General features: G+C 44.1%; 1 protein-coding gene across 1 annotated transcript; it reads left to right on the forward strand.

The window, feature by feature from the left end:
* ripk4 (receptor-interacting serine-threonine kinase 4) lies at nucleotides 1–8,256 on the forward strand. Its single transcript, XM_063486172.1, has 8 exons — nucleotides 1–241; nucleotides 2,517–2,808; nucleotides 3,544–3,692; nucleotides 4,039–4,088; nucleotides 5,202–5,360; nucleotides 5,562–5,677; nucleotides 6,208–6,448; nucleotides 6,541–8,256. Exons 1-8 carry the CDS (start codon nucleotides 54–56, stop codon nucleotides 7,788–7,790), a joined length of 2,445 nt encoding a protein of 814 aa, XP_063342242.1. The 5' UTR covers nucleotides 1–53; the 3' UTR covers nucleotides 7,791–8,256.
* The last annotated feature ends 6,172 nt before the right edge of the window (nucleotides 8,257–14,428 follow it).

Consider the following 14,428-nt stretch of genomic DNA (forward strand, 5'->3'; position numbering starts at 1 on the left):
TGGTTGGAGTCAAAGAAGAAAAAGGAGTTTACCCTGCTTGCGGGTTTCTCAACATGGATATGGATATCCCGGATTCTCCACACGGGAATATGGGGCTGTTAAGGACCTTTGATTCCTCTGAGTTTGGAAGCTGGGAGAAAATAGGCTCAGGTGGATTTGGACAAGTATACAAAGTCCGGCATGTACAGTGGAAAACATGGCTGGCTATCAAGTGCCCTCCCTGCCTTCATGTGGATGATAAGTAAGTCACAGCTGTTTAGTGTTCAACATTTCCTGGTGTTGATGAAAAAAAGTAGTATTGTCCTCTGGCATAGTTCAGACGTTTCCTGTGTTTTTGGTCTTTCTAAGTTCCGGATGTAGAAATCAGTCTGAACCAGGTGCTTTTATGTCAGCTTGATCGTTTGAAAAATCTCTGGGCAAATGGTAGACGCAGGCATGAGAAAGTGAACACCAGAAACGTGTGACTCATCCTCTGCCAGCCTAGAAACACTATGGGGGCTGTAAAGGTGCCTCAACGCTAAGCAAGAGGGCATGTTTGGATATTTCGACACTGCTGAGTTGTGTTGGAGGGAGCACTGGCATGCAGATTGATCTCTGGGGCAGCTCCACAGTGCTGAGAGCTGTTTGCTTTTCCTGCTATGAAAGGTTCACTGCTGATTTCCCCAATAAACAGTGTTGTGGACATTTCAATAGGTGGGCAGAATGGTCTCTAGGAAATGCTACAAGTTACATCACCATCTAGAATTCTCTTTCATACTTCAGACTGATAAATCACTCGTTTGCTCTGCCGGGATCTCACGAATGAAAGGAAAATTAGTGAGTTGTACGTTTCTCGAGTGTGTTTGAGGCTGACCTGCCTCAAACCAGCTTTGGAAGAATGGAAGTTTCCATTTCCATGTAACTCTGCATACGCAAACTGACTTCATCAGCCACACATTAGAAATGTTAACTGACAAGATCCATTCATCCATTTTCTTCCCCTTATCCACTTCAGGGTCACAGGGGGGCTGGAGCCTAGCCCAGCTGCTGATTGGTGATAAGACCTCTTCATTAAAAAAAAAAAAATGGTTTATTGATATAAATCATCATTGACATCAATCCTCAGCTACACTGATGCAACAAAGACAGTCAGATTTTCTTATCTAGTCACTGTGACCAAAACAGGAACTTTGACGACGTGATGACTTCCCCCCCAAACCTGTGGTGCAACTTATAGCATCCGATGAGGCTGAACCAAAGATACTATCACCCTCAAACATCTGCAGAGCGCATAAACAGTCATTTGACTGCGACCGTCGTTCAGCCACACATAACATCCAGCAGCCAGGACTCAAAGCCACCTTTGTCTGCCTGTGTCGCAGGCTGCCACTGTGTGGCACAGACAATACGAGAAGCCGCAGAACCGGTCTTACCGGGCCTCTCTGTTAAAACAGGGACATTGTTTGGTTCAGCAGAGCTGCTGAGCAGCACTTTGGATTAGATGAAGTACTTAGCAAACAAGTGCTAGCCCATTCTTCCATGACATGTTTGATTATTCCTACCAGGCAGATTCGGGGAGATCCGTACCTCCTTCACTTGTACTGCCACAAAGAACTATTATAACCAGACACACACTTCTTTATATATATATATATATTAAATTAATGACAAACTATGCTCCGGACTTTCTTATGTTCGTCTAATTTCTTTTCATTGATGATAGAAAAACAGAACCCCTACTCCAGCTCTGCCTCTGGAGCACATTTCTACAAATAAACTCATGAACAGTGATTTATCTCTCTCTCATCTGCCCTCATCAAGAGGCTCCATTTTAAAAGCAACCTTTGCTTAAGGCATGCAGTGAGGTCATGAATGGCCCACACAATTGTGTTTGAGGTATGTCAGCAGGCCCGGCAGACTGATAAGGGGCACTGTGCGCAAAGGTTGAGCGACAGAGAACAAGAGCTGGGTTTGAGCCCCACGTGCTCTGCAGACCAAGGTGGACTGTCTTGAGCAGAACCACCAGCCAGGGAAGACCTGGATTATAGTTTATAGTTGTATACAGAGGTCACGCCTCTACACCCTTCAAGGTTAATGTTCAGAAATATTTGGCATAGCTAAGAGCTCAGTAAGGATGATGTGTGATGTGCAGGAATTTTGGTTAGGGCAAAAAGTTATACCAACTATTGCAGCTTAATGAGCAAAGCGTGGCTTCAAAGTCATCATGTTAATGTTTTATGGGAGGGCAGGTTTGATAGATAACCATGAGCCGAGGAATGTGTGAGCCTTTGTTTTAAAAATGAAATGACCCAAATAACTTCAAAACAGATTTCAGCTGCGGCACCCCCACCCTCCCCCAAACCCCCAGTCCTAACTGGATGAGTGGAAAAGCAGCAGTAAACTGGTGGATGTTTTTTTTGCAGTGTTAAAAACTGCTGGGTCACCCTCAGCGACAGAGCCTGGTTCAGGAAACGCAATAAAATGCAGTGTTGTGTAGTCCGTGATTTTTTTTATTTTATTTTCCTCCTTGAACACAGGGATCGTTCTGAGCTGCTCGAGGAAGCTAAAAAGATGGAGGCAGCCAAGTTCCGATACATCCTGCCTGTGTATGGGATCTGTGAAGACCCCCAGGGGCTGGTCATGGAGTACATGGAGACCGGCTCACTGGAGACCCTGCTGGCCAATGAGCCGCTGCCCTGGGAGCTCCGCTTTCGCATCATCCACGAGACTGCGGTGGGAATGAACTTCCTGCACTGCATGAACCCACCGCTGCTCCATCTGGACCTGAAGCCGGCCAACATCCTGCTGGATGCTCACTATCACGTCAAGGTAGAGAGTTTGTGATGAAGCTTAGAAGGGAGGAAACACACACACACAGTTTGTTGTGATATTTAGTTTTGACCCAGGTGTGTGTTTGTTTTTAGTTGTTTGCACGATCCTTTTGCTTTCTGTAATTTGTAATGGAATAAGCAACTATGGAAATCTACAGTATGTTTATGGAAATATGATGATTTCATGTTTTAATGCTAGAAGAAAGATCAGACATGAAGTCAAACCACAGCCCTCTTTGTTTTAAAACTCTTTGTTTGGAGCTTTCAGGAGGAATCCCAGTCACGAGGTGCTTTTCTGCTCCCCTTCATCATTTTTAAATTAGTCCTGCACATGTTTTTTGTCTACAGGTGTCTCCTAGCCTCTGTCCAACCAAAACAGCTAAGCTGTACTAAGAGTAATGGGTGGGAACCATCATTTCTAGTGTTTAATACCTGGATGTAAACACCTCACCCGGGCTTGTCCCAACAGGATTAATTTAGCTCCTATTAAATCTCCTTGTCTGTGTGTGTGTGTGGGTGTGCACTCCCCAACACAAATCTGAAGGGCCTCTCCTCTCCTGCAGGCTGGGACATGGCTGGGTTGCCCTCATCATACCGCTGAGTGCACATAATAAGAGCTTAGCAGCCTGTCATAGTCAGCAGGCAAAGTTAGTCATCACTGCCGTGGTGTTTCATGAGAAAGGCAGAGGGGTTGCTCTGTTTGAGGGTCTTATCTGATCTCTTTCTGTCTCAGATATCTGATTTTGGGCTGGCCCGCTGGAACGGCTTGTCACGGGCTGATGACATCAGTAGAGACGGCTTCTGCGGCACTATTGCCTACCTTCCCCCTGAGAGCATCATAGAAAAGGACAGAGTGTCGGACACCAAGCACGATGTTTACAGGTTAGGCTTTTTTTTTTTCATGCACTTTGCATACAAGTTTTTTGTGTGAACACAGGGTTTTTTTGTTGTTGTTGGGACATTTTGTGTGTTCAGTTAAGCTCTGACTCATACTAAGATTAATCACATGGATTTGGTGATACTTTGTTTGTTAAAGGAAACAAATAACTTATTCCTACAGTGGAAATGGAAATTTCATTCCCTAAAGTAGAACCTGTAGAGTAGGGTAAATGTACTTTATTTACATACTGTCTTCTACGGACTGCTGCACAACCTGACATCTCAGACCTATTCCATAAAAGATTTATATATATTTATATTTATATGTATATTTTTGCCTGTTTTCCAGTTTCTCTATCGTGATCTGGGGGATTCTCACACAGAAGAAACCCTATCAAGGTGAGCCATCCAACAAGATGTCCATCCAACCGTGTCTTTTATGATCACCAATGTCAGTCTGATAGTTTAGCTAGAACAGCAGATCTAATAGTTCGTGTGGCATGCCTCCCCTACCTCTGTAACATCTGTAATCAATCAGTAACAAATAAAAGGTCCATGATGAGTTTTAGAAAACAGGTCAGCGTTATTATCATCAGAAAACCTTTTTTTTTTTTTTAAATTTCCCATCAACTTAGTGTCTCCTCATTTTCCACTGGAGTGGCTCTGCTTGACAGATAAATGCACTCAATAGAAATACCTTTTTCTGTAGTTTGGCCACAAGCGATGGCTGAACTGGCTAAATAAGTTATTAACAAGTTTGCTTATTTATAACAGAAGCTCTAAACTCCAATTCTACACAAACTTCTACTTAATAAATCGACTTTCAATCTAGTTGTATCATTTTACTTGCTGGAATCAAATCTCTAAATTTCCAGTTAACACAAGGTAAAAATAGTTGCACCTTTCAAGGTGTGTTTGTGTGTGTGGGGCTCTGCAAACAGAAGCTGTAGTGTGTGTTTACTCTGTAAATTCCAGAGGAGGCAGGTGGACAGGGCCAGACTGGCAAGCACGATGTTTTTTTTCCCAGGCGTATCAGGTAGCAGTTCACTTTCTGAAGCCCGGTGCCTAGGTGAGGTAGCTGGGTTGGCACTGGCACCGCCTCTGTTGATCCAGATATAATTAAAAAGTGATAAGTGGCCTGGTTACCATCCCTTCCCGTTTTCCTCCTCCACCTGCAAAGGGTATTACGGCTACAATAGGAGGTGAAGTAGCTGTAAAGCCTCCACCTGTTTGTTCTGAATCACTGACTTGGCTGATCCCACATTCAGATAGAATTGGCTAGACGAGGAGCTCGGAGTGCTTCCGTGGGAAACAACAGACCACGCACTTCTCTTTGTGAGGATACAGAAAGGCGACGATAAAGAAGCGATGATGGCATAACGATAGACGCTGGTTCTATATGTCATTACCAGAAAAAGCATTATAGCAGACTCAGACTTTTGACCACGTGCTTTTTGAGTGAAACAAAAATGACTTTTAGAAACTGAAGTACTGCATGATTTTGCCCCTCAGGAGAGAACAATATCCTGCAGATCATGGTGAAGGTGGTGAAAGGGGTGCGTCCAGACCTGGGAGCGGTGCCACGATGTCGACCTTCAGCCTGCACAGGTTTCCTGACCCTCATGCAGCGATGCTGGGCCACAAAGCCCGAAGCCAGACCCAGCTTCCAGGGTAGGTTGTGCCTCTACCTGCTAACAAACAGTGGTCAACCCTCGCTAGCACTATAGGGATGAGCTTGTCCCTTGAACTGCACACTCTGTTCCCTCACTGGCTGTGTGAAAGGCAGTGCTATGGTGCTCTTCTTCCTTTTTGTATTGCATAATCCCATCCCTGCTGTTAATGCAACCTGACCTTGAGACGTTGTTGTTCCAGAAATCACATCTGAAGCCGAGGAGCTCTGCTCTAAACCTCAGGAGGAACCCAAATCACCCAGGTTATCAACATCTGACCCAGAGCCCATGACCCCTAAAGCACTCACGGGTGACCAGGTACGATACGACACTGAAGCTTTTACTGCTTTTACATGACAAAGTTACATGTGTCACTGTTCTTTTTGTTTTGTTCTATGAAAGACATAGCCATGTACTCTCATACACATTTTGTTAGCCTGAATTTAAAATGTGACCCCTCACAGTGGTTCTATACTTCAGTCTCTCTCAGCTGATGTGTTCTGCCATTAATATTTAACTACTCGTCCAGACAATGAGAGGCTTATCTTTACAGTGCTCCAGACATAATTCTTATGTTTGATCCTGACCAATCATTGCATCACATACGAGGAATGTAGACTGATGGCATTGTTAAAACTCTGTGTGCTGTTGTGTACGTGACTGGAAACAAACATCCTGTTCACAGGAACTGATGGCTCCTATTAGTAGTGTTTAGATAAATCAGCTGTGTGAACTTTCACACCCATTTCAACAAAGTTTTACGACGTATGTGTTACACACTGTATACTGTAACATCGTGTCAAACTGTATGCCAATAGACTACCCTACCTGGCTTTTTTGCTCTACAGGTTAATGACAACAAGCCAGTGCGTCCAAAGTCAGCCATGTTGCCCGAGAAGGATTACAGCCTGTCTGAGCTTCTGAGCCAGGTGGATTCTGGGATCTCTAGGAGCTTTGATCGCGTGAAAGAGGACAGCTGTCACAGCAAAGAGAGCACCTGCAAGAGACTGTCTGGGATTTCCTCTGCAGATTCTGCCTTCTCGTCCCAAGACTCTATCACGCTGTCTTTTGAGAAAGAAGGCACATACGGTAAGCGTGCATCAAAGACCTCTCCTGTGAATTATATAAAGTAACACGAAAAAATGTATCATTATTTATCACTTTTCCTCCTTACTGCTCAGATTCTGCTGAGGTCCAGAAACGAAAACTGTGTGAGGCCATCAGGAACAAAGACACTGCCAAGCTGATGAAGATCCTCCAGCCTCAGGATGTCGACCTTCTCCTTGACGGAGGAGACAGTCTGCTCCACCATGCCATCAACTTGGGTAACGAGGAGGCTGTCAAATTCCTCCTCCTGAACAACGCAAATCCTAACCTCGCCAACGGCCGCGGCTCCACACCCCTACACCTGGCCACAGAGAAGCACCTGAAGTCACTGGCAGAGCTTCTGCTCGGCCGGCGCAGCACCAACGTGAATGCCAAAGACGAGGACCAGTACACAGCTTTGCACTGGGCGGCCCAAAATGGCGACGAGGCTATCACGCGCCTGCTGCTCGACCGGGCGGCGGCCATCAACGAGACCGACGGACAGGGACGCACGCCAGCTCACGTGGCCTGCCAGCATGGCCAGGAAAATGTGTTCAGGGTGCTGCTGAGCCGGGGTGCTGATGTTCAGATCAAGGGCAAGGACAACTGGACGCCGCTCCACTATGCTGCCTGGCAAGGGCATCTGGGCATCGTCAAACTGCTGGTTAAGCAAGCCGGCGCCGACGTAGATGGTCAAACGACAGATGGGCGCACGCCGCTGCACCTGGCTTCTCAGAGGGGGCAGTATCGAGTGGCACGGATCCTGATTGAGCTGGGAGCCGATGTCCACATGACATCAGCTGGATCAAAGACGCCGCTGCATGTGGCGGCTGAAACGGGTCACACCAGCACCTCTCGGCTCTTGATCAAACACCAGGCAGATATCAATGCCCAGAGCGCCCACGGACTCACTCCCCTCCACCTAGCCTCCCAGCGGGGCCACCTGCCCACAGTCAAGATGCTGATAGAAGAAGGGGCAGACCCCTACAAAGCTAACAGCGCCCTACGCACGCCCTGCCACATGGCGGCAGAGGGTGGACACTGTGAAGTCCTGAAAGAGCTGCTCAATCACTGTCCAGACGGTGGCAACCTGTCAGATGAGCAGGGCCTCAGCCCTTTACACCTGGCAGTGCAGGGCGGACACTCGAACATCATTACTATGCTGCTGCCGCAGGACTGCCAGGACTTAGTTACAGAGAGCTCTGTGCAACCAGCAGCCGAAGAGCCCGCACCAGCAGAAGCTAGGCACCTCCAGAGGAAAGTTGTCATTCTCAAACTGACGGAGCACGGTGACAAAGACTGCCCACAATCCATCAGTGCACACTGTGCCTCCGCTCCCTGCTAACAGGAGCAAAAACACTGTACAGGAGTGTTTTGGTTTGTTTTTTTCCATGCTAATCCTCTGCTGCCTCACAAATAGGCATGGGATGGTATTCCAGTCTTTAAATTTTTTTTAATTGTGCCCTACAAGCACTGTAATATTGTTGTAAATACATACTGTAAATAGAAAGTATTAATACCATTTTGTGTTTGAATTAAAAATGTTGTTTACTTTCTTTTTTTTTTACCTAACAAACACATTTTGGTTTCTTTTGTTTTCTTTGTACGTAACAAGCATGTGTCGTGTTTGGAGCCCGTGTCCTCTTTTACACGATCATTAATGCAGCTGGCATGCCTGTAAGTTATTTTTAATAGATTCACAAAAACTGACTCATCGAGCTTTTAGGAAAAAAGCATTCAGTGTTCTTTAACTTGTTACATATCAGTGCGCATCATCCATTAAACATCTGAAAATCTTTTGTTGGACCCTGGTGTTTGTTTCAAAGATGCAGCGTAAATGTTGGTGTGCAAAAGTTTTCGTTTCCTTTTTGCATTTTGTAAGAAAGAAGATCAAATAAAAATGACATGCATGAAAAGTCAGCCGTGGTAAGAACAAACTAACTATAGTTCCTCATGCTTTAATGGTTAGCTAAATTATGCATAATTTTCAAGGTAATGTTTGTGCAATAGCCCAATTTATCTCCATTTTCTTAAATGTTTTGCAGTGAGAGAAAGCATACAGATTTAACTCGTTCACTCAAAATGGGAACGAAACTTTGATAGCATCAACACGAGTGTTTGTGCAACAAATTCATTTCACTCTCCTCGCCACAACATATCTTTTGTGCAGTCTTGTTCCTCTAAAGCAAAATTCAAGAAGTGCTTTCTGAGAAGGTTCTCTCGACAGCTCGTGTCGTGTTTCACAGTCGGTGTGTCTCTGCCGACTGCTCCAGCTGCACGTGTGCAGGCATTATAAGCCTTTATGTCAGGCGCAGTTGGCGTGTCTGCATCTGCAGCCTCACCTGGAGTGTTATTATTATTTTTATGCCTCAGCTCTGCTGAGGAGCATATTCAGCTTGGCGCAGACCATGGGAACTGCCCCTGAGGGGGATCACAGGCTCCAAGATGATGAATGAGTGAGAAGGGGCGCTGATGTGCTACCTGCAATTCCAGCCTGTTGGCTAATTCCTCAGACCACTTTAACTTTTCATCGTACTCTAAAGCCAACATGCCGCTGCTGATGCCTCAAGGGCTCAGCTTTTTGTAACCAGAGAAACAGTGCGGGTGGCTGATGCTTATAATTGTTCTGGGGGTTTTTTTAAGCTCATGTTTGCAGAGATCCAGAAAATGAACATGTTAAATATCTGCAATATGGTGTCTCTGCTTTGTGTACATAGCACTCTGTCTTATGCGTTGCTTGGTGATGCGTCTCATCTTCAGATAATCTTCTCTTGTTGCCCAATCACAGCATCCATTTCCAGTTAGGTTTGTGTTGGACAATAACTTACAGTATTGCTTTTTCACCCACTCTGGAATACAGAATAAAACACTCAAAATAACTATTAGCAATGACCGGCTATTTTTAGCTGAGTTTGTTTTGTAGGTGTTCTCTGTTGGCCCATGTATTAAGCAATGTGTGTAGTTATGTGAAGAATGCAACGCATATAACTCGCTGAATTGAGCTTTGTGGCTGTCAGCGTGTTCAACTTGTTCAAACCAGAAGTGACCCCGTGTAGATTTGCAGAAATTTCATAAGGTGACATCAAATGTAAAGAAAGCCAGCTTCAAATGTTTGGACGAGGAACATTATTGCACTACCCAAAACTGTCTGACCTGTAAACATCTACGGCACTAAAACATATGTTATTGTGTTCATTCAGAACAAATTCAGATTAGAGAAAGATGTCTAGCCATCCACTTTTTTCTGCTCATCCAATTCAGGGTTGCAGGGGAGCTGAAGCCTATACCAGCTGCCAAAGGGCAAGAGGCAGGGGACGCCCTTCTGTGTGAAACCATTCACACCTATGGGCAACTTAGAATCACCAGTTAACCTAACCCCACTAACTGCATGTCACTGGACAGTGGGAGAAGCCAGAGTACGTGGAGAGAACACAGAAAGGCCCTGGTCAGATGGCAGATTCAAACCTAGGACCTTCTTGCTATGAGGCAATGGCAGTAACCTTCATGCTGCCCAAGCAATGTGTGCTTAATCTAAATTAGTTCATCTTCAGTTACTTAACAGCAATAAGCTTTCTATTCTTGTTGGTGTTACTGAATGCTGACGAGGCAATTAAACCGTACAAACTGACTCCAGGTTAAAGAGCGAGCAATAAAGAAAGAAGCAGCATTCTGCAAATAACAACACCAACAAATTCCTAACATAATATGCAGATACACAGTGATCATTTACATTCAAAGGAGAGCCCTCAAATTGTTTTTATTTAACCTTAAATCTTGTCCCAGTGCACCCTCCAGTCTAAAGTCCTCAAAACGCTGGAGTCGAGCCCAGAAAAGAGGAACTAACTGCCTGACTGATTAAATGCCTCCGCTCAAATATCCCCTGACCAGTCTGACAACACCCCGGTTTCCACACAATGCAAAGAAACCTATCTGAAATACTAGGAAAAAAAGACACTAAAATCCAAAGATTAGAACGTTATCTGGCCCTAAACAGAGATTATGAACTGGCAGGATGCCGCTTAACTGTCAGAGACAGAACGCCGAGATAGATCGTAACCAAATACAGTCTCAGTGATGACAAACATGCAGTCAAACAAGGAAGACTGATAGGAAGATTGATATTTATCCATCTTTGTGTTACTTTATTGTGATACTTGGCTGAACTGTGAATTTTGATTCTTTTGCATTATTGGTTTTTGGGAATTTTTATGCCTCTGAATTTAAGTTGAATTGCTCAAACAGAGGAGACAATCAGAGCTCTGAGGAGAGTTGTGCTCAGCCTCTTCCTGTTCACAGGCCTGGACAGGAAACTCACAGGCAAAGAGCTTTGACCGTGTTTTTTTAGAAGCAGTCTCTGAAGAAGAAGTCTCTGACTCATCGTTGTATTCTTTATGAACCGGTGGGACTGCCTTCGCAGCACCGGTATAGTATTATCGCTAAAGCATTACTGGGTACACCAGTTTAGATATAGCTAAATATAGATATGAGGTTTAATTATGAACATGTTAAAACAATACCAAAACCAAAGCAAAGCCTGTATTTACAGATATACACACATGTAGCGTGTAAGTAGTGGGTCAAAGGTCATTCTACGTTGCAAAAAGAAAAATTTGTGCTGCTTTTAAACTGGGTCATGCTTGGACATGCTTCAGTTTATCACTCAATCTGTTCCACAGCTTCACTCCTCACACAGAGATGCAAAATTTTTTAGTGAAGTAAGGACACGCTGTGTTTTAAATTGATTTCCCCTCTCAAACTGTATCCAGCATCTGCTTTAAAAGAGTTTAGAATATTATGAGGAAATAGATAAAAATACACAATAATTCAAGCAGTCAAACCGGTAAACAGAAAACGTGAGTGATTTGTGCTCCAGAATGTGTTTTGCTTTAGTCAATAACTTGATATTGAAATGCCTTTTGGAACTTTATGCATGTTTTATGAAACTTCAAGCTTATTTTATGCCACTGTTCCGGCGTCCCCGTCATCTATATGTATCTGAACTTGTGTGCTACAATTAGAGAATAGCATAATTGTAGTTTTATTTAGATTTAATGATTCTTCCTGTCAAATTATTTTTTGTTTCACACAGTTTGTGTGACTATATCCATTAGTTCCTTTAAACTTCACATAAACTTTCCTGTCACTTAAATAATTTCTCAGTAAATGTAATACAACCCGACTGACCACAGACTATTTTGCGTTGCTGTATTATTCTGAAACACTCTCTGAAGTTAACCAATCAGAGCCATCTCTGCCACTTGGGTTTGATCTATTTTTTAAATCCACTGGATGTCCATCTGTATTTAAAAGGTAGGCCCGTTCGGTTAACTTCCTAACAGGAAGTAACCTGTAACTTCCTAACAGGAAGTTAACAACCACAAAGGAATGCTGACTCAAAGTTATGAATGTAATGTATTTCTTTTCCCAACAAAGCAGAGTGGCTGGACAAGGTGGGGACTAATACTACCGCATAGAACATATAGAACTTGTTTGTCAGTAGTGTAAAGCATGCACGGGTGTATGGCGGAGCCTTAAAAACGTCTCCTCTTTCTTATGCATGCTGTAGCTAAGCGCTAATTCAGGAATCTGGTATATAAATCAGGGCAGTGAGCAAAAGAGAACAGGTTTTACCAGACAGGAGGAAGCTTTGATAACCCAGCTCACAGGCCCAGGTGTAGGTCATGCAGCCAATAGCTCCTTTAATCAGCTCCTGTAAAACAGAGCACAGCACAACCCGCAACACAAAAACCAAAACAGACACTTTGTGTCATGGTCCTGGGTCGTGCGACCCAGTGTTTTGAGTTTTAGTTATTTTGATGTTTATTGTTTAGGTTCATTAACTACGCTAGCTCATTTGTTATTATATTACCCTTGTGTTAAGTCTCCCTGGTTCATGTGTCATGTCTGCGTGGTTATGTTTAGTTCATGTCGTGTCTAATCTCAATGTTTCCTGTTTTACTTTGAAAGTCTGTATTCTATGTCAGTGTATTCAGTTTCACTTCTCCTGTCCTGTCGTTAGGTTCATGTGTGTCAGCTGTGTTCCCATGTGTGGCCACTTCCCCTGATTATCCCTCATGTGTATTTAGTCTCTGTGTTTCTTGCAGTCTGTGTCGCGTCGTCTGTGTTCCCACCCTCCATGTTGTCTCAGTCAGCCTTTGTATGCATAGTTCTGGTTACCTGTATCTTCATAGTTTATCCTAGCATCACTTTCCCAGTTTAGTTATAGTTTAGTTTTGTCACTGCACTTCTGCCTTGTTTTGCACTCCTTGTCACCAGCCACAATAAAGGCTCGCTTTTTGTTTGAACTCAGTTTCATGTCCTCGCCTGTGTCCGCACCTGAGTCCTCAACACACTCTCCACACGGTCTGCCCCGGTAGTCCGTGACACTTTGTCCTTACGGGTTGTGTGACAACCTGTAGGAACAAAGTGTCTTAGGCGGGAATTCCCATCGGGAACCTGGACAGCACCTGAATCAAACATCCTTAACCTTGTCCCCCCTTATTTATACTAGTAAATTCAAAATATTTACTCGTTACAATTTTATCATACTCAGCCAGCATGTCCCACTCTGTGACTCAGCAACTCCAGGGCCTGGAGAAGCACTTTTAAAGTTAGTTTGCTGACACAGAATACCACACATACTTCGTCTTAGCCTTTAAAAGTAAAGTCAGAGCAAACACAGATGAAACATTCTTACAAAATCTATAACTGCAGTGACCCATGGAGCCCAGAAGAAGCACAAACCTCTTCCTGGTTGGCAAAAATGGATTTTTGTTCAGGAGCAGAGTCCCGCAGAATGCCGACAGGTGGAAACTTACACACAACCAGACCAGCAAATGAGGAAGGCTCTGCAGTTTCTCCCATCAGCACAGCTGAAACATGCAGTTGCACCATTTCCCCTGTTTCAAAGAACTGTGAAACCCTGGTGTAAAAGAATTTACCCAGATCGATGTGACAGAAGTGCATTTCTCTCCAAACTCTGGAAATGGGTAATGGGAAAGGTGCCTGTGGTAGGTCAGGTGCCACACCCGTCTTAGTTGTAAGTCTTATGGAAATCCAAATACTGCAATACCCCATGTCACACATCACTTCTAGAACTTCAGGGACATCAGGTATCTCTGCACCTGTGCTAAATGTCACAGTCTGAGTTGATCTTCCAAGCTATCAGCTAAATGAGCATCAGACTTTTTGCTTTATGCTTACAGGGCAAATGCTACCCTGGGGCACTAAATGCAGATTACTCATGCAATGACGAGAAAGCCAAGGCCCAGGGGAAACACAAGCCAGACCGTCAGCATTTATATTACTCATACTTAGCCTAAACCTTTCCAGTTAATTTTATTGATATTTTATTTTTTGTTTTTCAGTTTAACAACAGTACTTCTCTTTGCTGCTCAGAAGCTAACCCAGCCTCAGGGTCAGATGATTCAGCTGTGCCCAATGAGCCTGCAGAATGCAACTTTTTTTGATCAGTTTTTTGATCAGGAATATGCAAATTCTCATGACCAACTGACCTCCCAGCCCATTGTTCCTTCAGTGGGCTGGTTTCAGTCATTATGCAAATGTCCTGTTTATAAGATTGGAGAAACCTGCAGTCAGCTGAGACTGAAGAAGTCACCTGGATGAGTGACGAAACGTTTCTCCCACTGAAAACGTCCAGATGAACAGAATCAACCTTTGGAGATTTACTTACCTGGATGATTGAGCGTGCATCAAGACAGAACAATGGATGGAAAACAGCTGGAACCTCACACAACCAAACAGCAGCACTGACTTTTTAACTGCCTAAAAGAGGTTAAACGGCTCGTAGGCCTAACAGGGACAGAACAGTAGCAACCTTATACAAACAGGTATAGGCACAACCAAGCTCCAAACACACAAATCACAAGGCAAAGACAGCTCAGTGACCATAACTTCTTACAAAACGGTGTTTTATGAGTCACTACAGCTACTCCAATAAACTCATAACTCTCTGCTTACCAC

Source organism: Pelmatolapia mariae, linkage group LG10_11 (assembly GCF_036321145.2).
Source record: "Pelmatolapia mariae isolate MD_Pm_ZW linkage group LG10_11, Pm_UMD_F_2, whole genome shotgun sequence".
Lineage (NCBI taxonomy): Eukaryota > Metazoa > Chordata > Actinopteri > Cichliformes > Cichlidae > Pelmatolapia > Pelmatolapia mariae.

Coding starts and splice junctions, on each gene's coding strand:
- ripk4 (XM_063486172.1), top strand. CDS start 54: ATGGATATGGATATCCCGGATTCTCCACACGGGAATATGGGGCTGTTA. Junction 5,361..5,561: donor AGCCAGACCCAGCTTCCAGG/GTAGGTTGTGCC, acceptor TTGTTGTTCCAG/AAATCACATCTGAAGCCGAG. Junction 6,449..6,540: donor TGAGAAAGAAGGCACATACG/GTAAGCGTGCAT, acceptor CTTACTGCTCAG/ATTCTGCTGAGGTCCAGAAA.